General features: G+C 43.7%; 3 protein-coding genes across 13 annotated transcripts in view; 2 read left to right on the plus strand and 1 right to left on the minus strand.

Moving 5' to 3' along the window:
• USP47 (ubiquitin specific peptidase 47) overlaps positions 1-3,144 on the plus strand; it is a 51,255-nt gene extending 48,111 nt beyond the window's left edge. For all 8 annotated transcript variants that reach the window (XM_064715729.1, XM_064715732.1, XM_064715730.1 and 5 more), the window contains 3 exons: positions 519-566; positions 658-788; positions 1,745-3,144. In XM_064715729.1, coding sequence (XP_064571799.1) covers positions 519-566; positions 658-788; positions 1,745-1,919 — 354 coding nt within the window. In that variant the 3' untranslated portion in view covers positions 1,920-3,144. The remainder of the gene's footprint in view (positions 1-518; positions 567-657; positions 789-1,744) is intronic.
• MICAL2 (microtubule associated monooxygenase, calponin and LIM domain containing 2) overlaps positions 1-27,136 on the plus strand; it is a 219,064-nt gene that overhangs the window by 40,703 nt on the left and 151,225 nt on the right. The window lies entirely within an intron of this gene.
• DKK3 (dickkopf WNT signaling pathway inhibitor 3) lies at positions 5,190-27,075 on the minus strand. The gene is made up of 7 exons (XM_064715714.1): positions 26,801-27,075; positions 25,145-25,282; positions 24,552-24,635; positions 11,448-11,540; positions 9,593-9,737; positions 6,873-7,029; positions 5,190-5,744 (listed from the first exon to the last, which is right to left on the minus strand). Exons 1-7 carry the CDS (start codon positions 26,957-26,959, stop codon positions 5,501-5,503), a joined length of 1,020 nt encoding a protein of 339 aa, XP_064571784.1. The 5' UTR covers positions 26,960-27,075; the 3' UTR covers positions 5,190-5,500.

Here is a 27,136-nt window from a genome sequence, read left to right on the forward strand (position 1 = left end):
TTGCATGCAGTCAAGAATTCCTCCTCACTTGTGTCTGAAGAAGGAGTTGGCTGCCTTGTTTTCTTGCCTTAAGAATTGATGTGCAGGGAGCAATTTTCTTTCTTAAAGTTCTGGTAGAAGTGCAGGTGTGTGCAGGTGGGTTTAGCCATGCATACATTCCAGCTGTGCCTGCTCCCAGATTGACTGGATAACACCTTCCATGTGGCACAGGGTTACACTTGAGGCACTTTGGTCTCTCTGTATCTTGGAACTTGAATGTTATGAATTAATTGTTTCTATGAATTTTTTTTGTCTCCCCTTCAGTATTAAGAGAAGTGTGATGAAATGCTGTCACAGCAAGCGTCACTTGTGACACACTGGTAACGTCAGAAATGTTAAGAATGTGTACTTGTCACTTCAGTTTTGTGCATTGGAGGACTTGCAGATAATTCCACTTCTAGACTTGGCAGCTGTTCACTTTATGTAGTCACTGTAATGTTGCTTTGGAATAGTATTAAATCCACCATTTCTCTTCACAGCTAAGTGAAATAAGTGGAATACCCTTAGAAAACATTGAATTTGCAAAGGTAAGTAAAATTTTATGGTTTTTTACCCTTTAATAGCACAGATGTGTGATTATGAGTTTTATTGTATTCACTGAGTAATTGCTTTTTTCAGGGTAGAGGAACCTTTCCCTGTGACATTTCCATACTAGAGATTCATCAAGACCTGGACTGGAATCCAAAAGTATCTACATTGAATGTCTGGCCCCTGTACATTTGTGATGATGGTGCAGTAATATTTTATAGGTATGTATTTCATTACAGTATAATAAACAGTGCAAAAAACCTCCTGTGGTTAACATTTGTGGGGTGATGTAATGGACAGGAACATAAAATACTCTTTGTTACCTTAAAGAAAAGGTTTGAAACATTCAGCTGAAATATTTGTGCTCCTCAGCTTCCTAAAAGCCTGAATATTAATTAAGGTTAAGAAAACAAGAACTGTGTCTTTTTACTCAATCCTCCCTCCTGAACCACTGAAATTAAAGCTAGTTGTTATGCTTGAGTGTGTATCTGGATTTAATTTCTTAAAATAGAACCATATTCCATGTGGAGTTAGTGAGAGTCTTGCTGTAGGTTTTGGAGAGCAAGGATTTTATTGTCTGAGTTTATTCCTTTGAGAAATTAGTATGGATTCTTTTTTAAAAGCCTGTTATGCTAAAAATTCTGTTAATGTGGGAAATGTTGATCAGCTGAGGGCAGGAGCTGAGGACTGAGAGCTTGAATATTGTCATTCTCCTAAACTTGGTGGGGCAGCCTCATGGACACATTGCTGTGGCAATTTGCATAATTGCATGTGAGCTGGGGAAAACCAGCTGGTTAATAATGTGCTGGTCCTGATGAAAATGACCTGGGAGAACATCTGGCGAGGGCTGGCTGACACACAGCTTCCAGCTGTTGGCACTGAGACCAAAAGCAAAGCAGAGCTGAGGTTGTCTGTAAAAGAACAGGAGGAATGTAAGGGAGATGGAGGAGCATGGGCTTGTTTCTTGCCCTGGTTTGTAGTCAGGCAGAACACTGACTGTTTCTGCTGGAAAAGCAGGTTTGGACACATTGCCTGTTCCTGCAGAATAAAGCAATCCCTAAGAAATATTATGCTTAGCTGTGGTTTTTACTAAGTTGCTCCAAGCTGAAAAAAAACCCCAGAAGTCTACTTGTGGTTACTGTATTGATCTGAATTTGAACATATGTTTACATTTTAGGGATAAAACTGAAGAATTAATGGAATTAACAGATGAGCAAAGAAATGAACTGATGAAAAAAGAAAGCAGCAGACTCCAGAAAACTGGACACCGGGTAACCTACTCTCCCCGTAAAGAAAAAGCACTAAAAATTTATCTGGATGGAGCACCAAATAAAGATTTGACTCAAGACTGATACTTGCTATAGCATTTTCCCTGGGGAATTTTTTTTGTTTCCAATCAAAAGGTTCACTACTACTGTGTAGTGCCATTACGGCAGGACATTCATTAGGTGTAAAGCGCTGACACCAGCACAGCCGGGCGGGGCCGGCCGCAGGCAGCGCCCGCTGGCCACCGTGGGACTTGGAATCATGTTGTGCACTAGAGTCACATGTACTGTAAAGCTAAAAAGGGATGTGCAAATAAAAGATTAGAACTCAAAAGTGGGCGGGGAGGGAAACGAGTGGAAATTGTTGAGGACAGTGTGCACATAGTAGCTAGTGAAACTAGCCTCCAACAGGATACTCATAGCTTAATAATAAAAGCTGTGCAAAGGCCATGAAAGAATCCTTTTCTCTGTTTGTTTCACTGATACACGCATTACCTCATCAGAGAGTCTGGAGTAGATGTTAACTCATTGGTTCTAGGACAGCGGCGGGGAAGGGCCGGGCGTGGGAGTGCTGCAAGTGTCAGGTTTTAGAATATTCTTCCATAAAACAGGGGGTCAGAGAGTGCCTGCAGGAAGCTGCTGGCAGGCCTTGTTTGTTTGCAGAAGTGCTGTTGTAAGGTAAAGTGGTTTTTAATAGGTTACCGATGAGCAGCTCTAGTGTATTGCGTTCAATGTGTAAATAAAATCTGCCCTATCCATTTACCAGAACTGCAGTTCAGCTATTTACCATGCTATTCTTTACACATATCAACATTCATTGTGTACATTTGGAAGTATAGTTGCCTATTTAAATTTGTATTCATTTTATGTTTGACGATGCTGGGTACTTTAGGGTTGTACTTCCCCTTGTTAATGAAGTTTCTGTTCTGTTCTGCTACTTTTTGTACATTTTGTTTTTAAGACTATTACAAGTTTGCATCTTCTCCACCTGCTGAAAGTCGGTTTATTTTTTCCCAGAGTTGATTCCATAGCTATATGTAGTCAAATATTGGGGCAACCTCTTAACACCTCAACGTACGAACTCGGTAGTTCAGGCTGTGGTGCAAAGACTGATGCAGTCAACATGATTTCATTGCAAAGCCTAGGAACAGCAAGTTTTTGCTTTGGTCCATAAAGATCAATAGAGAACAATTCTCCATAGTTTTTGGAAAAACCACCTAATTTATAACAATCAAAAGATTTTGGTAAACTTTTTCATGCCAGATGCTGTTTACAACAATGAACATGCCAATAAAACATTTGTTCATTCTGTTGTGTTATTTTAATCATTAAATGCTGTGTGTTTTATTTTAAAAATTATGGAATTGTTTCATGGAAATACAGACTTCCCAAGGCAGTGGTGGAATTGCAAGGCTGTGTGTTTGTGTGTATGTGGCAGGAACTGGTTCATGGCCTGGCTGCTGCTCCTCTTTACATTCACACCACACTTTGCTTCAACTCTGAGTTTCCTTTCCCAGAACTCAATTTCTCACCAGTGGAACCTCCAAGTTCCAAGTATGACTGGCAGCTAAATTCTGCTCCAGTGGGAAAGGGATGTTCAATAACAGAACCTTCAGTTCTTCCTTGCAGCAACCTCAAAATGCTGAGGGATGTGGCAGCTGGGGAAGCAGGCACTGCCCAGAGGCATTCCCTAAAAACGCTGAGGGATGTGGCAGCTGGGGAAGCAGGCATTGCAGAGGCATTCCCTAAAAACGTGTGGGATGTGGCAGCTGGGGAAGCGGCACTGCAGAGGCATTCCCTAAAAACGCTGAGGGATGTGGCAGCTGGGGAAGCAGAGGCATTCCCTAAAAACGCTGAGGGCTGTGGCAGCTGGGGAAGCAGGCACTGCAGAGGCATTCCCTAAAAACGTGTGGGATGTGGCAGCTGGGGAAGCAGGCACTGCAGAGGCATTCCCTAAAAACGCTGAGGGATGTGGCAGCTGGGGAAGCAGAGGCATTCCCTAAAAACGCTGAGGGATGTGGCAGCTTGGGAAGCAGGCACTGCACTGAGGCATTCCCTAAAAACGCTGAGGGATGTGGCAGCTTGGGAAGTAGAGGCATTCCCTAAAAACGCTGAGGGATGTGGCAGCTGGGGAAGCAGAGGCATTCCCTAAAAACGCTGAGGGATGTGGCAGCTGGGGAAGCAGGCACTGCAGAGGCATTCCCTCATTATTCCTCTGTGCACTGGGCTGTGCTGCCTCTTGGCCAACACAGGTGAGGTTGGAAGTGGGGGCAAAGGGAGCAGAGAGGGAAATGCCATCCCCTGGGTAGGGAACTTCACTGAACTACCAATTACCACAGGCAGAGACTGGTAAAGCATCCTCAGAGCTTTTGGAAGAGAGAAATGGATCAAGAATTTTCCTTAAACTCAGGTATTTGGAGAGGCAAAAATGTAGAGATCAAATCTGGGGATGGCAGCACCCAGAACCTGAAAGGAGAATAGTGTCCTTAAGAGGGCAGCATTTACAGAGTTACTGCTCTCATGGATGTGGTTTGAAACAGGAAAATAAAAGTGGCATTTAATTCCTTCTCTTTGGGGAGAAGGGGCTGTCTAAAGCACAATGTAATAATAATAATAATTTTATTAGGGATAGAAAGGGAGGGTAGACCCAGTGAACTCTCAGAGATGATGTCTGTGTGTGTGTGTGTTGGTGTGAGAATGGGTTGTAGAATCCTTAAATCACAACTAAGATAGTTACAATGAAATATTATCCTCCCTGTTTATAATGATAATGGCTATTCATTATTAATTTTGGTACCCAAGGAATTTATTGAAAAGCCTTCTTACACCAGAAGTGGGGAAAGCTGTGCAGGTTGGTAGCACAGTCCTACACCTGCTCTGGTTACTGGTGGTCTGCTGTTCCAAACTAGACATGAGCAATTGGGATTATCTGGGAAGAAGCACCATGGAAAGTTCCTTGGCTGGACCCTCACATCTTGTTTTACCATGTGCAACAACAGATGGAGAAATCTAGCAGAAAACCATTAATAGTGGAGGAGCCATGGTAGCAAAGTGGTGAGACAGCTGGGGAGTTTGGGGGTCAGATTTTACTCTTAGCTGGCTATTGATTTTTTAAATCAATGACCTTTTAAGATCATAAAAATAATCACATCTTCTAGCATGCACAGATTTGTGCCTTTGAAGTATATTAAAAATACAATTCTAAAGAAAAAAATTTAAATTCCTTTAAAAATTCCTTAAAATTTATGACTGCAACAGTGTCAGAGTAGATGGTTCTTTCCCCAGAGAAATAAAACAGCTCTGAACATCCATACTCAAAGATCACTTGTATAGTTTCTAGTAACTTGAAATAATTGATGCTTGCGTGTATTTTTTAATGAGTACAAGTACAAAGAAGTTTATTTCTGACATACAAGAGGAAAGTACAAATCCAGAAGAGCACTCCCACGGTTCCCATTTGGCAGAAGGTTTGAAGGCAGGCACTGAATGAATTCCACAGCAGCATGAACTCCACAGGGACATGCAGGTTTGGTGCACAGAGAAGGATGCTCCTTGAAGACCTTGTTTATTGCACTTCTATCCAGTAGTGTGTGTTCAGGGTTCATACAAGCAAGGTACTAAACAAAAAATAAACCTAGAAATAACTAACTAAACTGGTGCTTTGGGCTTTAGATTTCATCTCCCAAAACCAGCTCCTGAGCTGCCTCAGGCTCAGCCTTCCAACCTGCTTGGTCCTCCAGGCTTTCTAATTCTCTCTGCACCTCCTGGATGACACTGCTTTCCTCATAATCAGAGAGGAGATCTTGAGGGATCAAGCTGAGAAAGGGCATCTCATCCATGATCAGGGGATCTTCTTTTTCAGTGTGCTGTGTTTCATTGGCAGACAGCTGGCACACAGATGTGGCGCTGTGGCTGTTGGGAAAAGGCACATCTGGTCACACAGGGCATCGTTTTGTGTTCTTCTGCTGTCTGTGAAATTCTCCATTCCCTCCCCATAGGAAAACACGTTAAATGCACAATGGATCTACCCCAGCTGACTTCACAAGCACCTGATTCTTACATGCTTGGCAGCTGGTGAGTTATAAATGTGATTTCCACATACAGAGATCCTAACAGCATAAGATGTTTGATCCTGCTAAACAAGAGCAGCGGCCCTCAAAACCAACAGGCAACAAAAAAAAGTCACTTGAATCTTCAAATTCCCATAGAAACTTCTGGACAGTTCAGCTATATTCACACCCCAATTAATTTCTGTGTTTCTGTATCCTCATCTGAAACGTTGTTCTTGCTAGAGCTGACATTTGCTGACAGACCTTCCCTGAGGTTAATGGCACATTAACAACAATTCTGGTGCTGATGGGATGGGATGGAATCAGCTCTGCTTGCTTCCTTAGATGACATTTATGAAACAAAATGTTACCCAATTCCTTTTCAAGCATGAAAAAACACAGAGTTGGACAGAGAAGAGAGAAATATTAATCTGCATCTCTATCCCAGCTATGATGCCTTGTTGGAAGTTAGTATGATGCTGGAAGTGTAGGAGAAAATTTGGAGTGTTTATTTCATAGAAAACATAGGTTTTGTAAAAATGCTTTTAGCAAAACTGAAATGATCTCACTTTCTGCCAATGAAATTGCTGACGATACAAATAACTCCTTCAAAAGAAATATTAAAAGCATCACCCATGACAAGTTTGTATTAAAATTCCTTTAACATATCTTGCATTCTAAAACAAGCAAAAATCTGACAGAAACCCAGTCTCACATAGAGAGTTGGTGGACAGGGACTGCATGCAGAGAATGAAATCGGAATGATGCATTTCAGCAGCTGCTAGCACTGCCTGATTGAAAAGCAGTACCAGCCTCGTTAATTCCCACACTTAATTCACACTGGATTCATGTGCTGCCAAACTCAATTAGGCACATCTGTGAGGGACCAAGCAAAAACTGTCACAACCTTTTCTAGTGAGGCAGAATGAGAGTTGTGCAGCTGCTGGGCACAGAAAGAGCCCCCTCCCCAGCTGCCAGGCTCTGTGCTCACCTGTGGGGCTGGCAGCTCAGCCCCCCGGCACAGGGGCACAGCTCCAGCGCCCCGTCAGGCTCCAGGTCCCAGGTGATGAGGTTCAGGAGTCTGTTGGAAGGATCATGGCAGGGCTCTCCCTCCTCGGGCAAGGGCGTGCACACAGGGAACAGGAGCTCTGCAGGCCGAGGGAAAGGCGTTTTAGCTGTCTGCTAAACTGGGGTGACCCCGTGTTTAATTCTGCATGCAAGATATAAAAAGAGGCTCCATCTCTTTTCCAGTTCCCTTTCGTGACAGGGAGCCACGAGCATGTTCTTTCCACTAGGTGGGAGTAAGACATTTGAAGTTCATCCTTAAAGAGCAAGATCAGCCCACTCAGAGACTGCTCTCGAGGCAGCACAGCATCCCTTGGAAAATGAATGTTACAGGGAATCCTCTGCAATGAAATCTGAATAGACACATCCCTCTCTATCTTAAACCCTGTTATTTGTTTCTATTTCTTTGCAGAGGCTGCAAATACAGAGCAATTGTTCAGAAACTAATGAGCTTACAAGAACTGCAACTCAGATATTTAATTTATTTTATCAACATTTTATCAATTGATTTATTTTATCACTTCTGCTGTGGGCAAAGCTGTCTGATGGCACCTGGGGCTCGGCACTCTCTGAATTTCAGCCTGTGTAAGACATTATTTAAAAAGGCTGTGTCCTTTGGGTTTCCTCATGGCAGTAACTCCCAGTCTCAGTCTGGAATTCAGCTCTTCCAGATGTTCCTAGAAAAGCTCCTTTCTTCCTCCTGTCTTCAGTCACCTCATATGGCAGGATGAAATACGAGAAGAATTCAAACTCTAAGTTTTTCAGTCGGGTTTGGTCCAAAAACACATATATGTGTGTGCATGCACAGACACCTGTGCTTTAATGCACATAACCTATCAGTTCCCAGGCTCAAAACATTATATACTGAGCAGCAAATACTCCACAGTTTACCACAGTTTTATATAAAAATACACAGCTTCATTAGGACAATCATTTGCAACTCTCCAGTGATGGAGAAAGGCCTTGAGGTTAGGCCTGACCTGAGAAACCTCAAGGCCCTGCTAAAGCAGAGAGCCATAGAGAATAAAAATGCATTGCTATTAATCAACAGCACTATTTTATGTTCTAACAAGAGTATTCTATCAATATTCATCAATGTTCTTACTTACTGATATATATCTATATATATTTATTTATAGATAGATATAAAATTTTCTTAATTTTAGTATTCTATCAATATTCATCAATGTTCTTACCTACTGATATATATATTTATATATAGATATAAAATTTTCTTAATTTTAGTGTTCTATCAATATTCATCTAATTTCTTCCTACTGAAAATGTATATATTATATATATGATATAAATTTCTATTTAGATCTACAATTATATGTTCTTACTATGGATATATATGTTTATGATATTAATGGGCTTGATTTTAATCTAGTGATAATAAATTTTCTTAATCTATTATGTTTTTTCTGATTCACAAATTTCCCTGATTCTACCTCACTGTATTGCATCACTATTTTGGTGATTAGTGATGGAGACGAACTTAATTTGTGATCTGACTACCTATCTGATGTACTTGCTGAGGAAGAGAGCCACTTTGTATTTATTATCCATTTGATTGTAATAAAGCACCTTTGTTACATCACTCATTTATTGTCAACCAGGCATCCTTATGTTCTGTATCCTCATGATATTTAACCAGCTCCTGATAGGCTTAAAATTAGTCCTTTTTTACAATACCTGAAGTTTGTTTATTGAAACCAAGATCAGTGTTCTCACCATGATATGAAAAGTTCTCCAAACCTTTATATCTGTTCCCAGAATGGCCATCCGTTCCCAGAGCAGCCAAGGACAGGACGGTCTGAGAATCTTGTTGTTTATATAAAAGGTGGCTGAGAACCTTAATTATTTACAGGATCAAGCCTGGGAACTGCTGCTTTACAGCTGCCTTTTATTTTTCCCTTAGCTGAGTACCTTCATGGCCTCTTTCTTTAAGCCATGTTTGAACCAGGCTCTCCACAGTAGTTGTATGTAAATTTGACACAGAACTCCCCCTTAGAAATGTACATTTCTGTGCTTCTGCTGCTGGTCTCATCTCTAGTGTGCAGCAGGCTTTGCTTTCAGCAGCATGCATCCCACCAGGCTGCTTCTCACTCCTGATTCTGTCAAGGTTTCCAATGGAGTTAACCCAGGGCATTCCACAGGCCAAGGGACAACAACCTCCTGATTCTGCAGAGATTTAACCACTTCCCCTGAGCAGCCCCACAGGGAAAAGCAGGGCAAGAATATTCTTGGGAGTCACATTCTCTGAACCTCAGAGAAAGGAAAAACAATTCTTATCTCACTGGCTGTGTCTGTGTTTGTGCCACAGCAGAATGCAATGTGGAGACTGTTCACCCACAGTGAGGGTGTTCTGTTCCCTTGGCCTGTCAGGGCCAGGTGTGTGTGTGTGTGTGGGGACTGTGGGTGACAGCCACGAGATTCTGGGCACTGTGAGCAGAGTGAGGGCTTGGCAGATTCAGTTTAGATGTAATATAATGTAATATAGTATAGAATAATATAGTATAATAAAGTAATTAATTAACCTTCTGATATGAATGGAGTCAGATGCAAATTCGATACCCCTGGGCTCAGAAGAGCCAAACACCAACAGCCCTGCACGCTGAGCTGGGCAGGACAAAGCCTGGGTACCTTTGTGGAAAGCACAGCAGGTGCCAGGGCTGCAGTCGTGCTGGCTCTCACAGATGGTGCCGTTCTCCCCTCTGGAAATGGATCTCCTGCACTGGCCCCACACGCAGAGCTGCTCCCCACAGCACTCCACATCCCGAGAGCAGGGCTGCAAGGCAAGGGCAGGGCTCAGAGCGGGCACTGCAGCACCCAGAGTGGGGCATCACACACAGAAATGGCACTGCAGCGCCCAGAGCAGGGCATCACACACAGAAATGGCACAGCCACACTCAGAGCCGGGCATCACACACAGAACTGGCACTGCAGCACCCAGAGCGGGGCATCACACACAGAACTGGCACTGCAGCACTCAGAGCAGGGCATCACACACAGAAATGGGCACAGAACTGGCACTGCAGCACCCAGAGCAGGGCATCACACACAGAACTGGCACAGCCACACTCAGAGCAGGGCATCACACACAGAAATGGGCACAGAACTGGCACTGCAGCACCCAGAGCAGGGCATCACACACAGAAATGGGCTCAGAGTGGGCACTGCAGCGCCCAGAGTGGGGCATCACACACAGAAATGGGCACAGAACACAGAGCAGGGCATCACACACAGAGCTGGGCACAGAACTGGGCCCTGGGCCTGAGCACAACAATGTCCACTTTAAATAAACGTCACATTCCCAGTGTTGAGGTAGAGCTGCTTCATTTCTCAGCTGAAGCACACATGGAAGTGCTGCCAGGCAGGAACCTGCACAGCAGAGCAGCAGCCCTGCCCAGCCTGGCCTTGGGCACTGCCAGGGATGCAGGGGCAGCCCCAGCTGCTCTGGGCACCTGTGCCAGGGCCTGCCCACCCTGCCAGGGAACAATTCCCAATTCCCAATATCCCATCCATCCTGCTCTCTTTCGATTTACAGCCACTCTGCCTTATCCTGTCACTCATGCACTTGCAGGATGTCCCTCTCCAGCTCTCCTGCAGCCCCTTTAGGCACTGAAATGCTGCTCTAAGCTCTCCCTGGGCTCCTCTCTTCTGCAATCAAACAGAAAATTAATAAATTAAATGTCATCAGTGGAGAACATTAATGATTTTTTTCCATTGTCAAACGCAGTCCGGAACTAAACAAAAATTTCAGAAGAATTGTTCTCAAAGAGCAAAGCAAAAAACAAGTCTTACTAAAATCTGGTTTTCAGTTGTAATAAGAACCAGACCTCATTGGTAACCAACAGTCTTTGAAAAAACTCTCAGAAAAAAAATCTCTTTGTGAATTTCCAGCTAAAGGTTGCTTTGTATGACAATTGCCCAAGTGTTGCAACCATACAAACCTCGGGAATCAACCCAGTAAGAGCCGTGTGTGTCACTTTGTTTCCTTTTTTAGGTAGATTGATTAACAATCTTGAACATTCCTAGCAGGTCAGCATTTCAGCAGCTTTTCCCTGTCTGGGCAGCCACACAGAAGCTGTGTTTCTTTTCCAGTGGATCCCAGAGGATGCTGAACACAGGGCAAGGAGCAGCACTGCACTGGCACCACTAAAGAGGAAAATGCTCTGTAGCTGTCCAGCTTCTGGGGCAGGGAGCTGATCCCACTCCCTCAGCCTGGGCTCACTTTACATCACACGATCCAGTTTTTCCTTTCTTTAGCCTACAAGCGTTCTGCTGAGAACTGAAAAGAAATGTGGGGAGGGGGGTGCGTGCTGTGCCATCGCAATCTTGATTTTTAATTACTCCCTGTTAACGTGAAAATTTATTTTACCCTCATGCAGAAAGCTTTGCAGCTTCTTTTCTGTCAATTCTGACTGGCTGACATTAGCAACAGTAACTTACTGAGTTTCTAAAGATCACATGAAACCCCATCTCATTCAGCACTTACTGTGTGCTGGGGCTTGCAGAGCTGGCATTTGTATTCCAAGGTGGAGAACTGGCAATACTTCCCTGGCTCACAGTCTTCATCAATGATACACTCCTGGAGGAAAGGATAAGAGAGTGATTTACCAAAATTCATTCTCCTGGAAACACCACAAGTTCTTCACTGATTATATTTCTTATTTGGGAACCCAGACAAAAAGCTTGCTGGGGTTCTTTGTTCAATCACAGCTCTGTAACAGAGCAGTGCCCTCTCCCTGGGTCTTCTAAATCCTCAAATTTCAAATTTCTGGGCCTCAAATTTCACCTCCTGAGCCCGTGGCAGTGAGGAGAACACAGTGAGAGTGATATTTTTTGCACCCTCATGTCTGGTTCACAGGTAGGGAGGGAGTGTTTTCCCATCTAATGGTTACCTCCTTACAACTGTGTGATTAACCCTCTTCTCTAAATAGTTTTTTTTTCCTTTGGGCTGGAAACAAGTTAGCCAACAGAAGAATAACTCCTAGCACTGTTCTGAGTCACCTGTTTGTGACCTGCCCAGCACTGGATTCTACCATTGTCAGTGGAAAGGAAAAAGGAAAAAAAGGAAAAGGGATTACACAAAAATGCCTGGATTCTCTGAATTAAGCACTTGACTGCTCTTTGGCACACACTAATCTCACTGGCTGGAGCAAATCATCTGTGCAAGCTCTACTGAAAGTTCCCACTAAGCTTCTCCTTTCCTTCAGATCTCCTCCAGCTTTGGGGGTTCCTGCCCTGGGTGAGGCAAGGCTGCTCTGCAGGAACCAGCCTTGTCTAAGTTACCCATCCTGGCCTCCTCTGATGTTTTCCAGCAGTTTTACTGCGTTCATTTTGTGCAAATTCACAGAATCACCGGGTTGGAAGAGACCTTCAAGATCATCCAATCCAACCCAGCCCCTCAGCTGAACCCTGGCCCCCAGTGCCACATCCAGGCTTTGTTAAACACCCCAGGGATGGGGACTGCACCACCTCCCTGGGCAGAACATTCCAGAGCTTCATCACCTTCCTGTAAAAACCCTTTGTCCTGATATCCAATCTGTATTTCCCTTGGTGCAGCTTGAGACTGTTTGATTACTCAGAACACAGAACAGAAGCTAAACACAGTCTGGGGCCTGATTCTTTTCAAGTCCACAACTCAACATTTAAGTATATGTGTTTATAATTCAGAAGAAGTCATTTTAGCTGTTTTAAGGAATTAGTATCACCAGGCCTAGGCTGCTATAAATTATTGAAATGTTTTTCTGCTTCATTATCCCAGTACTGTGTGGGGTTTCTTTTTGTTTCCTTTTTTTTTTTTCTTTTCTGTTGCTCCATAACCAGGTGGATCAAAATCCAAATACCCAAATACTATGCAGTATGTTTTGTGCTCCAGGTGAGCAGCCAGCCTCCTCTCTTCAGCAGCTAGGCTCTTCTAGGCCAACTTTGTGTTTGTAGCTTTTGTGAATGCTCTGTATAAACCACACCAGAACAGACTATTTCAGTGCTGTTCCATCCCCTTTCAGGCACACAGCCAGGTCTTGCTGCAGTCAGGTTTTCCAGCTGTCCTTCTCCACAAAGGAGAAACCTTGCCATGATTGCTCTAAGCTCATGGAATAACTCTAGCTCTAAAACCACCTAACACCAAAGCTGCAATTCTCCACTCGCTGCTTCCTCCTGAATTAATGAGGCCCAGACCAAAAAACTTTTTCCTCTTACTGAATTGTGTCCCACCAGTTCAGACATTCAGTTTTATGAGAGTTTCCAGTAAAAAAATCCCTTTGTGGTTTTCTTTCCTGGCATGGCAAAGGCTTCCCTTCATATGAGCTCTGTGAAATTGTGTGCCACACTCCACAGACACCCACAGTTAGTGCAGAACTCAGTTGTGCTTACATGTATTTTTAAAATTATTTCTTTTTCCTTGTTTAATCAGGCAACAGAGCTTTTCTGATTCAGCTACCCTTAGACAGAATAACTGCTGGACAAGGAGCAAATCTGACCACCTTCATCGGCTGCAGCAGATTCTGGACAATCCATTTTTTCCTGGAACTGCAAAACCAAATAATCTCTCAGAATATTTTGTCATTGCAGGAGCAAGAAGGTAAAGTGAGGAGAAGGAGAGGCGGCCTCTGATGTGCAGCAGAGCACACAAGCTGGGCAGATAATTTACAGACAGGGTCAGGCACACTGATAATGCTGCACAGCTCTCTGAAATCCCTTCTGGAGTGGTTACAGTTAATGCTGTGGTAAAAAAAGAGGCTGTTTGGGAGTGAAACAGAGTGAAAGTGAAAGCAGCACTGCCTGTTTGTCAGTGGGTGTACTGGGACCCACCAACAACAGAGGCCAGGATGGAGAATCCCATGCCATGTACCTGCAAGGACACACTCAGCATCCTGTGGACTCTTATTATAACACTGTGCTCTGCAGTGAATATCCTGCAGCACCTGGGAGCTATTTGGGCATTAGGATCTGTTCCAAAACCAACAGGGAAAAAAAAAAACCCAACAAAAAAATTGAAAATAATTGAAAAGGTTCCTATGTCTGCTGAAACAACTGCTGCTGAAAGAAATGCCAGGTTTCTTGTCTTTGGTAGATTATGTCAAAGATTATTGCTTTCCTAAAGAATGATTAGTGTCCATTTTATTTGAAAATACAGCAGTGAGTGGTGTTGGTGATGGCTGAACGGGGCAGGTGTGGCTGAGCAGGCCTGAGCTGGGGGACAAGCTTGGACAGGAGCATTTCCCCCAGGCCTCTGCACACAGGGAAAGGCACAGAAGAGGAGAATTTCCTCTCTGTGTGATGTGCCAGCCTGCACCCACAGCATGGGCTGGGCTGCAAGGGGCTGCAGGCAGCTCTGCAGAATGGGCTCTGTGAAAAACGCCAATCATTTGTTTTTAAAAGTTTAAAAGTTTAATAGTAATAAAATGGTTATTAAAATAGTCATATAATTAGAGTAATAATAATTTGGACAATTTGGATTAGGACAATATGAGACAATAAAAACGAAGGGTTATGGACAGTCCAGGTACCTTTTCTGGGCAAAATAAGCCCGAAAAAGGACCCACATTAACAGAGGAATAACCCTTAAAAACAACAGCCTGTTGCATATTCATACACCTCATCCATGATGCATAAATTCCATTCAAACACAGGATTCTGTCTGGGCAGTGTCAGCTTCTTCCTCTGAATCCTGATGGCATCTTCATGGCTGAGCAAGGCAGGAAGAAGTTAATTTGTTCTTATAATGGAGCAATAAATTCTCTTTCTCTGAAAGATTCAGGTGTCCTGTGGCTGCTATCAGGTGTGAGTCCTTTCTTTAGAAAAAGTACCCTACATAGCACAGTTTCTATTTTAACATTATGTTATAGCCTAAAACTGTATTTAACACACTACTTAAGAGAATTAATACAGCATCACTTTCTAACATATAACCCATATAATATTCATTTCAATATTTGCCAAAAGCCAATCACAAAATAGGCATTTTTCACAGGCTGATGCACTGCACCCAGCCCAGCCCAGCCCAGGGCGGGCCACGTCACCTCTGCCCATACCAGGGAGCAGAAACAGGGACAAGCCAAGAATTCCTCATTTCAAGCCATGAAAGCAGAACAACAAGCCAGAGTTAACCAGCTCTCATACAGAAACCCAGTGTCTTTGGCAGTGCTTCTCTGGTTTCTGTGCCTCACTGTGGCAATACCTTTAAAGCTGTTCTGCTGGTGATACAGTATGTACTGAAATAACACTCATTTTGCTTTCATCTTTTTCCCCTTAATCCTTAATTAAAACCCTAATTGTAGACTAAAAAATATTCTGATGATGACTAACCTTCAAGATGGACTAACTGATTTTAAATTCACAACTGGCATTTGATTTATCCATTCCCTCTTCCCACTCACACTCACCCTGCTTCCACATTCTCAAAAAGTTCTTCAAAGGTAACTTTAAACAAAACTCTTCACTACTCATATCTTCAGCCAATATTTGTCTGGGACTGTCCTGAGTGAGACTTTCTCTCCTGGGCTCTTTACTCTTTTGTTTAGAACCCAAAAAGCAGAGGAAGGCACAGCCATGACAACAGAAAACATTTCTGTGGTTCTCTGGCATGGGAATGGTGAGATTCACGCAAGAGAACCCCTTTTCCCCTCCCTGTGTAATCTACATGGCTCAGTTTGCTGGCTTATTGTGATCCAGGTAGAGTTTGTGCCCATAAAGTCCTGCAGGAGCTGAGGGGAGAGGCAGGATTGTTTTCTGCACAGCTGGTAGGCCAAAACAGCCCTTCCAAAGTGCTCATTCCTAAAGCTCTGTGCACTTCAGCTGCTCGAGCCATGAAGTGTGGGGGCAAAAATCAATGATTTTGGAGAGGTGAGGAAGTTCTGCCAGCAGAAACACAACTCCACTAGAGCAACTGGTGTGACAATCAGAAAATGAGTATTAGTAATAACCTTGGAAATGTGCGGGAGCACCTCTCACTGTATTTCGGGACAACTGTCCTCCCAAAGCTTCTCTGAACAAAAGCCCCTTTACATGTTAATTAAAAACTCCTCCCACAAAGCAATTCCCTTCTCAAAAACCTGTAACTCTGGTGAAACTCAGTGTTAGCCTCCACAAACAGACAGCAACAGCTCCAGCTGTGGCTGCAGTGCCATGGTCACGCCGGGACTGGCATCCCTCAGCAGTGAGTCCTCCTAAGAGTTAACATTTCTGTGTTTACCAATCCCCTCCTAGGTTTTGTTTCAATTTCTGCACGTTGTTTCACGCAGGGCTGCTCTCCATTACTGCAGCAGATGGTAAAAACTGCTGAGTAGTAGGGAAAAAAAAGAAGCATAAAAACCTGTTTTATATCCTACATGTATTAAAAAAAAATAAATAAAGGCAGAATTACATAGAATGGAATATTGCTCTATGGAAACTACTACCTAAATTTGAAATGCAGTAGCATTCCAGTTCCTAATCTCTCCGTTGTCTAGACAGGGCATGCAATGCATTTGTCTTTAATGAGATATGGATTAATTTGCCTTGAAATACCTCAAAACCTCTGTAATACTTTCCAGCAGCACAAGTCTCTCACTGCTGTCCTGCCAAGCACACAGCACTGGTAAAATCAGGAACTTCTGTTAAAAAGAGACGTCCTAAAAAGAGCAGACAGGAGCTGAGAGCTGTGCTGGGGGTCAGGGCTGTGGGGAACGCCAGCTCCTTGGGTGGCTGCTCTACAGGAATGTGCCTGCTGAGCTCAGAACCCATAAACAACACAAAACAAGTCCCCAGGCTCTGCCTTGAACTTCTCCACACAGCTAATCCCATCCCATTCCTTCTCCCCCATTTCCCAGAAGCATTTCATTTGGGAAAACTTCATTTCTGGTTCTCCACGTGGCACAATATAAATGGAGGCAAAATATGTGTACATGACATAACTCAAAGTGGCCTGAGCTTGGCTTTAGGTACCCAAAGCAACACAGCTGTGTCAGCCTTAACATGGTGTCAAAAAGGGAATTATTGAGGCAGGCTGTGATCCCCAATAAACTGCTCACCACCAGGGCAAGAACTGCATCCCTTCCTGCACCACCTGCTTATTCCCCCACACAAACAGTGATCCTGGCACTGCTCAGACCCTGCTGCAGTTAATGCTCAATGGCAAAAGAGGAAATAAATAAAATATCATCTTATCCACGGCTTCAAGGAATTTACTCCAATGAAAGAAGAAACTACACCCAAAAAACCCTAAATAAACAAAACAAAACAAAAAATCCTGGCAAATGCCTCAGAATAGTGAGAAAAATGGTGCCTAGGTGCTCTCTCAGACCATGCTCTGTTCACTCTTGGTCAAAACCTCTCTGTATGCCTTGTAATAATTTAATAGCAGGTCACTGCAGAAGCAGCCACTTCATTTTCTTCCCTCATCCTTCTTTTTCCTCAGTAAAAAGAACCTGATCTTGGCAGGACTACAGCTTCTGCAAAGGCTCTTGTGCAGGAAACACAGTGCCAAGCACTCACTTCAATCTGGTTTGCAGTGGTATCAAGGAGGGCACATGAGAACTATTTTAATTTAATAAATTATATATCTGTCAGGTAATTAACTTAGTCTGGAAACTAAGGGCTAGCTAACTAGGAAAGGAGAAAAGGACTGTGTCTATGTGTGTGTGTATACATATTTATGTATATGTGAGGTCCAAATACTGATGCACATTTATAAATAAAGCTTTCCTAACAAGTCTGCAATTAATAGTGCCAACTGAGAAATGCATCCACCTGTGGATCTGTTGATGGGAGAGCAGCAACTCTTTCATCTTTGATAACCAGCAGTGTCTAAGCACTCGTGCTCTGACAAACCCTGGGTTTCACTCCAAACGTCCTGAGCTCCAGCAGCAGCTGGGGAGCCACTGCAGGGCTGTGCCACAAACCTGTGAAGCGCCACTGTTTGTGAGCACAGACACAGCCTGGAGGCAGGGATGCTCCCCAGGAGCTGGGTCTGACTGCAGGCTGCTCTTGTCTCTGCAGCTGGCAGCTAAAAAGAAGTTCCTGTGATTCACTACTCAGCTATGGCAGTTCTGCAAATCTGTAAAAGCAAAACAAGGCAGAGTAGCTGTACACAGCGAGGATGTGAAACAGCTGGAGGAAAATAAAAGCCTTTGGAAACAGGATTTCTGTACTTAATAGCTGCTGGCTAATCTTCACCACCAAATTAAGAGTAGCACCCCGAGAGTAAGATGTTGACCTGTGCCCCATCCCTCACTAAACTGATTTCAAACCCTGAATCTTATGGGCTTTGTTCCTTTATAATGTGCTTTTTTTGGTAGTCTATAGTTTCAACAGACTTCAAGAGATTCTGTTAGAGGTGCCAGCCAAAGATAATAATACTGAACAGCAGTACATGGGTGAGGATCCACATTCAGTGGATTTTGCCCATGGCAGAGCTGACAGTGTAGGAGACTGCTTTTACTGTAGAAGAAATGGAATAGTTTATTTTCCGTGAGCTGCAGATGGAAGTAGAAGAGGTCTGAATTACAGCAACAGCATTGAAATAAATTATCTCCAGCATGCAAGGATTTTGGGAACATGAGATCCATGTCTGCCTAAGGCTGAAATAGGTATTTGGGTCATAGGTGGGGACTCTTTGAAGCTTTGTCAAGACCTCCTCTTTGGGGCATTTGCTGGGATTACAAAAGAGCCTCTTTTATTTTATTATTCCCTTAATTTAATTTTCCATCTGAAATCATGTGCCTAGAGGATATTGACAACATGAGAGGATGACTGTTCATGAATATTCAAAGAAATGAAAAAGGGTCTTCAGCACACTCTTTTTGTCCTTCCAAAAGGAACATGAGAATACAAATGTACTGCAGATTTCCAGCATGTATGAAGTCCAAGACAAACACCAGGGGACCAAAACCTTCCCTTGCTGGCAGATGTCAGATATCTGGGGCCCAGGAAAACCACTAAGGCTCCCCTTTGCCTGACACCACCATGTCCTAAGATACTGCTCCTCCCCTGGGCTTTCCAAGGGAAGAATTTTGAGGGATTCCTCATATGATAGAAATTCAGGAGCAGGCTCTGAGTCATTTCCACACAGAATAACAAGTAAACAAACCCAGAACTCCCACCCCACCCTGTGTACCTTTAGCACAACCATGCTGCATTACAGTATGTGTGACTGGAAGGGAGAAGGGGATTTGTTCTGAAGGTGAGGATCAGGACAGGGCAGGGGGGCTGCAGAGGGGAGGAACCACAGCGATGCCATCACCAGAGTGGGGTCCCTCAGTGCCATCAGTGACTCAGCCTCTCGAAGGCCAGCCACACACTCGCTCCACAAAAGAAGCCAAAATGCTCCTTGTGAGTCACATGGGAGGAAGAACAAAGCTGAGACTCACTCAGCTGACACAGAAATGCATTTCTCGAGGCATTGCACTGCATTTCAAACCACCATTCTATAGTAGGAGTCCTGGTAAAATCTATGTATTGCAGAAGTGGCCTTGCCCTGATCCTACTAGTTGTTCTAGATGGGCTGCAGTTGTGATGGCCTTAATTGGGCAGCAGCTGTGGCTAATGAAGATAACTGGGATAAAAGGGGGTGGGCTGGCTGGTCAGGGAGAGCCTTGGAGGAGCCCTGATGAAGAGGCAGGAGCAGCACTGCTGTGAAGAGCTGCTCTTGAAAAAGCCACCCAGAAGGTATGGGGCTCTAGAAATATGATAGCAAGACCATTCTACAGACTTCTCATTCCTCTCCTTCCTTCCTCTCCTCTAAACAGACACAACTTCAATTTCCATGGTTTAGCTTAATAAACCATAGTGCAAAACACCTTCAAACTGGACTGGTACCATCTCACACCTCTTCCTGACTCAATGAAGGTTGATCACCTTCATTCTCTCTCCTCCTACTCACTGGTGTAAAACCAGTATCATTCCACAGATTTTGTAGGATCTAGCCCTCCTCAAGTCCAGGCAAAGATGACATTAGGCTCGTCATATATGGAACAATGTGTTATTGTTCCAACCTCCCAGCCACAGCAAATTCTGCCACCTTACCAATGACAAGACAGATGTAAGCAGCTTTAACCCATTTATCTGCAGCCTCTGCATCTATCTCAACCAGTCCAAGATTATAACAGATGCAAATAAAAGATTAAAAAAAAAAAACCTTTGCAATACATCCAGTGCTGTAGCCTGTATTTCCTAAAGCCTTAGCTGCTGTTGTTACCCTTCCAGCTAAGGCTTGCAACTTAATTAGATAACATGGTTTCAGCTAAAATCTCAAATAAGCGGCTGCTGGAGCCAATGGATTAAGTTACGTAATCAAAACCAGTGGAAAAAAATTTCTCACTTGCCTTAAAGCTTTTCCTCTCATGGGTAATTTGCTACATGTGTATGGCAAGAGGAAAGAAACACTGCTGATGAACCCTCAATGGAGAAAATCCATACTATGATCTCCTAACAGATGTCACCAGATCACAAAATTGCCACCAGCACGCATAAAAGATTCACTCTTCTGGATGGATGTTACCAGAAAGAGAAGAGAACCCAAACATTTCTCTTAGAATAAACAGGTTGATCTAGGAGAGGCAGAAAACAAAATCTTTCATGGTGATTTGCTTTAATATCTCCCTATGACTTGGGCTATGAAATCCAATTGCACAACCCTGGATCCCCAAACTCAGTATTTAGCTACTCAAAGAGTAACAGCCCAGGGAGAGAAAAATGCTGAGGTGTCACTTCAAACAACTTAATAAAAATATTCTTTTTCTTTGGGGTTTAGCTGGAATAGAAATACCACATTACAGCACATGAGGATCTGGCAAATTTCTTACCAATTCGAAATACAGGCATAGACTGGAATTGCTAATGAAGACTTTTGGAGTATCTATTAGTACTACATAGTTGTGTTTCCCTAACTCAACAGAAAACAAACAAACTAAACTAGACTAACAGGAAATATGAGAGAAATCCTAGTCACTCTTTTACTATTTTTTTCATTACTAACCAAGCAGTTTAGATAACTTTAGTACATTAAACTAAAATTATAACTATTCCCACTTGCCCCAAAGCTTCATGTTCTACACTGCTGAGACCAAAACTGAAAAGGGAACCAAAAGAGAGGGTTCAGTAAAACATTAAGAATTGGCTGAGGATGTCTAACCATGCCTGTCTGAGGAGCCATGGCTCTCCAAAACAAGCACAATTTGCCTTATCTGCTCCTCCTCCAAGGATCCCCTAAAGGGTGGCTGCTGTGCAGAACAGACCTGCACTGCCCAGTGATTAATGGGGCACAGCAGACTCAGAGTACCAGGGAATGACATTATTAAATATACAAAACCTACCAGATTTAGATATTACGTGGTTTTTGGCTGGGCAGAGACCTGGCTTTCAACCCAGGAATGCACTTACAGTGTGTATTGATAGTTTAAGGTTGTTGAGTGCAAGTCACCAGGGACTAAAAGTTCTGTGAAAAAAGCAACAAAAAAATTGGACCCAAATATAGGACTGCCCAAAGCAAGTGTCCCCCCTGAGATATTGGGGAGCAGAAGTCAACGCTAAAATGTTGCATTTTCAAACTTCTGCCATTGACTCCTCTCCTGCAGTGCTGCTAATGGAAAAATTGCAATTTCTACTCCATTGATTCTTCCTTCTCAATTTCCAAAGCTTCCTTGCTACAGAGCACTGGTAGAAACTCCTGTCCCTGCAGCAGTATGAGCCTCAGAGAGAGCAGCTCCAGTACGTGGTTGGCAAAATCATAGACAAGGTGCCCAAAGAGGAACCAAGTGGTTGCTTTGGCAGTGAAATGAGAAATGCATTCTGTTCTTCCAGCTCCCTGCTTCACTCTCCCCAGACACCAGCATCATTAACAATCTCTTTCAAAAAAGAGAATTGAAAGCTAACAGATATACTACTACTAAAATTTGAAAAAAAACCCCAAAAACTGCAAAGAAACCCACAAAAACAACCTAGCTAAAAAGAGGCTTTTTTTTATTATTTATCATAGCACTAGAGAGAAGAAAAAAGCTCAGGTACACTAGCTTTGAATTATAAGAGAGAGCTTATAATGGAAGAGAGAGTAAATTACTGCTCTGAATGGAAGTGAGAAGAAATGCAACTAATATTTCTGTAGTGAACCTTACCAGTACCAGTTTTGCTTCCTTTTATTTTTCAACCTTGCTCTTCCTTGGTTAGGCTAAGATATCACACCTGATATACGCCTAGCCAACGAGCTAGAAAAGATTTTGATTTTCATAGGATGATGAGGAATTCTGTTATTTTTTGCTGTGCTCTGTGCTTGAATTTCTGACTGAAAATACTTTATTAATTTGCAAGCTACCCAATGCTCCCAATGAATGACACTGAGCTTAAATTTCAGAGCATGTGGTTTGTGACAGTGCTTGGAAAATTCTTCCTTCTACCAACCAAATCTGTAAAGAGCAGGAGCTGTGGAAACCGCTGACTTGTATAAATAAGGGCTACAAACTGAGCCTGTGGAACCAGTGGAATGACTCTTCCACCACCTGTGGCCTGGAGAGTGACCAGGACGTGCCACAGTGTCTCACAGAACTTCAGGTATGAAAATCTGCCTACATAAAAGTGACCTAAGGGTCCAGTGCAAAGTTTTCTGCAACTCATTTCCCAAGACTTTCACGTTAAGTTTGCAGACCTAAGCAACAGTGCCTCTTCATTTGGACAAAATCTTTCTTCTGCTTCACAGATCTCTCCACAGCACCACTCCTTTCCTTGCTGTAACCCAAATCTTCCTGTTCTTAATTGCATTACCCCTACAATATTTCTTTGTCCTTGCAATAGCAAAAGTGATTCGTATTCCCCCTTCATGTCTAAAGTCTGCAGGCATTTTCAGATTTGCTCCTTTTAGGCACCTCTTAGCCACATTAATTTCACTCTCTCCTTAACCAAGGACCAAGCACATCTGGAGGCTGCTGCTCCTCCAAGTTGGCAACCTCTAAATAAGGTGTTTGTACCCTGGGCATGCTGGAAGCTCAGAATGAGTGTGAGGGGGGAAATGAGCATTACCAGCTCTGCACCCAGGCTGCCACCACGAAATCAGACAAAAATAATTTCTGTGCATTCAGCCCTCACATCCTTGAGCTGGAGCTCTGAGAGCACTGGGAGAGCTCTGCGTGCAGCACTGGCTTGGGCAGTGAGGCAAACTTCCCAGATGGAAAATGCAGCTGTACCTTGATATATGAAGCTTATAAGGAACTGTGCATGAAACCTGGAGAAAGTTCATTTAGAAGTAATTTTTGCAGCTGTGAGAATGATTAGCCACCACAGGCAAGCCAAATACACGATGAAAATCACTAGTGTTGTGTTGCAGTACTAAGAAGGTTAAAATGTTTGCCTTTGTACACTGGGTTTGAAGATGATGATCACATTTGCTTGGAAAAAAAAATTGTATTGCCTTCATTACTTATTATAAAGCACCGTGTAGGATGTTAACACTTTGTATGGAATCAGCTGCAGTTTAGAATAGTTAAAATTTATTTTATACCTTGAGTTTTCACTTAAGCTACAAGCTTTGCAAAACAGTAAAAAGAAAAAAAGTAAAGTTAATAGTAAAAAGAAAAAAAGTAAAGTTGCTTGTGTGTGCTATATTTTGCTGCTTGCCGTTTTCAAGCTTAAATAGCAGTATAAAAACATGAACCTGAAAGAGGGAAAACTTTAGAAAAGAGGCACTAATTTCAGGTTCTGTATCCATTAAAAATTGGAACTACTGACATAATTTTTCCATAATTACATTTATAAAATGATTTCCATAATTATATTTATAAAATAGTTACAGAGCTGCTTCTGTGAAAGAACTGGAGGTAAGTTCTAAAAAAAGCCAGGGTATGTTGAAGTAAATCAAATCACAAACTATTAGTCAGATGAAGCCAGCTCTCAGAGGAAACCTGGCAAGCCCAGTCTTAGTAAGAGCACAAAAAATATTCCACTTTGGTAAGACTATAACCAAAGAAAACCCAATTTTTTTAAGCAGTGGTATGTGCTGAATTTCTCATGGGACTACTGATGTTTAACAAATGTATCTGTGCTTGCAAGACTCGTGTAAAGAATATTATTGATCTTTTGATCTTTAAACTCCTTTGAGAGTCCTTAAACAACCATATTTTTAGGGGAGGGGGATTTATTGTCCCATCTCTCTCCCTTCTCCTCAAAGTGGCATTTCAGAACCAGTTGTCCATCACTTGTTAGGCATAAAAAGCAAATAGAGCCATCTGTTGTTCCAAAGATTCCTCATAAATGAATGATTTGGGGTTATTTATTTTCAACTGTTTAAATCTATGAAGCATTTTTTAATGGAAAACAAGATCACTGTTATACTAAGGATTTATCCACACTCACTGGAAAGGGCTGTGTAACCACCTTTGCTATTTAACATTTACATTTGACAGACAAATAGTCAAACGTGTCTATTAACCACAACACTGGAACTCTGTTTCCAAGTCATAATATTCTTAAGTTAAGCTAATTAAAAAACACAGACGTTTTTGCTTACCCCAACAGTTTTGTGTTTCAAAACATTCCAAAATTTTGTTAGGTGAACTCTGTCACAGTCTTCTGAACAAGGAACCCAAAGTTTTTGTTTGATTTTCAAAAAGAAAGAAACGTGCTCACTTACATGATTCCTTTTGTTTTCTCCATCTCTTATGGATGTGATAACTGTCTCAGAAAAAACTGTTGATCCAGTTTTGTTATCTGTAACCTGATGCCGGAAAAGAACAAAATATCAAACTACAGTTCTTATTAGTCCTTTGTTACTCTCAGCCCTACATCCTGCAATCATTAACCCACTCCCACCCCCTCTTTTTTCCCCACTTTGCTGTCACTCTTAATAAACCATAATCAGAGGGGAAAAGCAGATGACAGAGCTACCTCCCTGTCTATTTAAAATGACACTGTAGAGGAGCCAACTGAGCAGGAGATGGTTGGGTTTTCATTCCCCATGTAATAGCTGTAGATGTGCCCTATTTTTAGCAGGCCCTTTTTCAAAATAAATTGTTATTTCACACTAACCTTTCGTGACAGGTGTCTTTAACACTGTGACTAGTCAAGCACAGAAGATACAATCAAACCCCAAAGTAACTATCATCAGGAAAATTTACACTCCAAATTATTTTGTGAATAACCATGTAAAACTGGGCTGGGGCAGGGGAGGTTTGAAGAAAACGTGTTTAAGAATGGGGAGCTCACCATATACAAGTTTTCTCATACCTTATCAATTTCTTGATGGGTCTGAACAGTTCTGTTGCCCACTCTGGTTTCCGTGTTGGACTCGTTATGGTAGTTGGGAGGTAAATCCTCAAAGCTGACTTCTGACAGCTTCTTTGCCCCTTCCTCTTCGGCTTCCATCTGCCAAATTAAGAACAACATAACAAAACAACTGAAAACTAGCAAAAATGTCACAAAAGAGGCCGAGCCATGCTTGCTGCGCAGGCCCCAGTGACTGACACTACCTGCTCCAGACACTGCCTGCAGCTGCTCTTTTCATGGGCCACAAAAACAGGGCTAAACCCTTCAGCTCTGGGCAGGTGAAGCAAAGCCAGTCCCTGGGAGGGAAAAAAGTGTGCAGGCCACTGGCAATTTGGTATTTGCACAGGCTGGTGTCAGTGGAGAGCCCCAGCTTTCTGCTCTTCGCAGAAAACACCAGGCAGATTTTCCATTCTGACAAAGAAGAGAAAATCTCCTCACAAGAGGAGAGAGAAACAAAAGCCCCTTCAAGTCAACCCTGCAGATGAAGGTGCACACATCCAGAATTTAATTCTCTGTTTCAGTTCCTGCTGTTTCTGTGGGATGAAGAAGGGCGTGAGTCTTGCAAACACACAAGAATAAATCTGTCCTTTTATTTGCAACCACCGTAACAGAGCTAGGAGGCCAAAAGTTCAACCAGGATGAACAACAGGATTTTCCTCAAGACAAAATCCCTCCTTTTGGTGTGTCTGTTTATTTTAAACAACAGCTGCAAATCTAAGTGCCATTTATCTCCTAAGACTCTGCTCAAACAATTCACACTTCGCGCTGCACCCAGGCAGCAATCCAGAACTGACTACAGAAAACCAGACAGAAATTCTGATTACACCCTTAACATCTTCACAGCGTTGTAAAGAATGGTTTGTCTCAATGCATTTGCAGTCTAAATGAAGTGGATAACAGCGGTAGATTTCAGAAACCATCCAGAGGACAGCAAAAGACTCGAAATTAATTTAATTATAGTAAACCAAGGTCTGTTTCTGCAGCAGGTTGTCAGTTACAGGTTTTTGCAGACTAAGTATTTTTGAACGAGAGGAAAAGAGAACTTGAAAGGAAGATTCTTAAGAGGTAGGGGAATGAAAAGCCCACAAGAAAGGGGAGTGCAGGGACAACGTGTTTTGACAACCATATGAGACACTGCTTTGGGGTCTGGTCTCAATTTCTGGCTCTGAAACAGATCCTGGGCAATTCCGGGCCAGCAATTTCAGATCAAGACATGCAATCGCACCACAGGCAAGCTGCTCCTCCACACATTCCCAGGACACTTACAGCCCCGAATGCCGGCTCGGGATGCCCTGGTGCTCCTTAGCTCCCGCGGCACAGAGACCATCCCGTGGCTTTTCCCTCCGCTCCTCCCTTCGCCCCGCTCTGTCCCTTTGTCACCAGCCGGACCATGGCCCGCACCTCTGCCCGCCGGCCCGGCCCGGCCCATCCCATTGCATCCCATGCCATCCCATTATCCCATGCCATGCCATCTCGGGATGGCACCGGGCGAGCCCCGAGGGCCGGCGCGCACCGGGCCGGGGAACCCGCGCCGCCCGCAGCCGCTCCCTCAGGGCCGCCCCGGGGATGCTGCCCGGCCGGGGAGCGTTGGCAGCAGGGAGCCCCTGCCGCCCTCACCTCCTGCACGGCGTTGCGCAGCTTGTGCTGCGTGTCCTCCATCAGCGCCTCCACCTCCCGCAGCATCTCGCCCAGGCTGGCCGCCCGCCGCCGCCCGCCGCCCGCCGCGGGCCCGCACAGCGCGGCCAGCAGCGCGGCCAGCAGCGCCCAGCGCCGCATCGCACCGGCCCTCGGCTCCCCTGCTGGCCCTGCCGGCCCTGCTGTCCCTCCGCTGGCTCTCCGCTGTCCCCCTGCTGTCCCCGCTGTCCCTCCGCTGTCCCTCCGCTGTCCCCGCGGTCGCTCCGCGCTCAGCGCCGGCGGGCGGGCCCGGCCCGGGCGGGCGGAGCCGCAGCGCCC

Source organism: Zonotrichia leucophrys, chromosome 5 (assembly GCF_028769735.1).
Source record: "Zonotrichia leucophrys gambelii isolate GWCS_2022_RI chromosome 5, RI_Zleu_2.0, whole genome shotgun sequence".
Lineage (NCBI taxonomy): Eukaryota > Metazoa > Chordata > Aves > Passeriformes > Passerellidae > Zonotrichia > Zonotrichia leucophrys.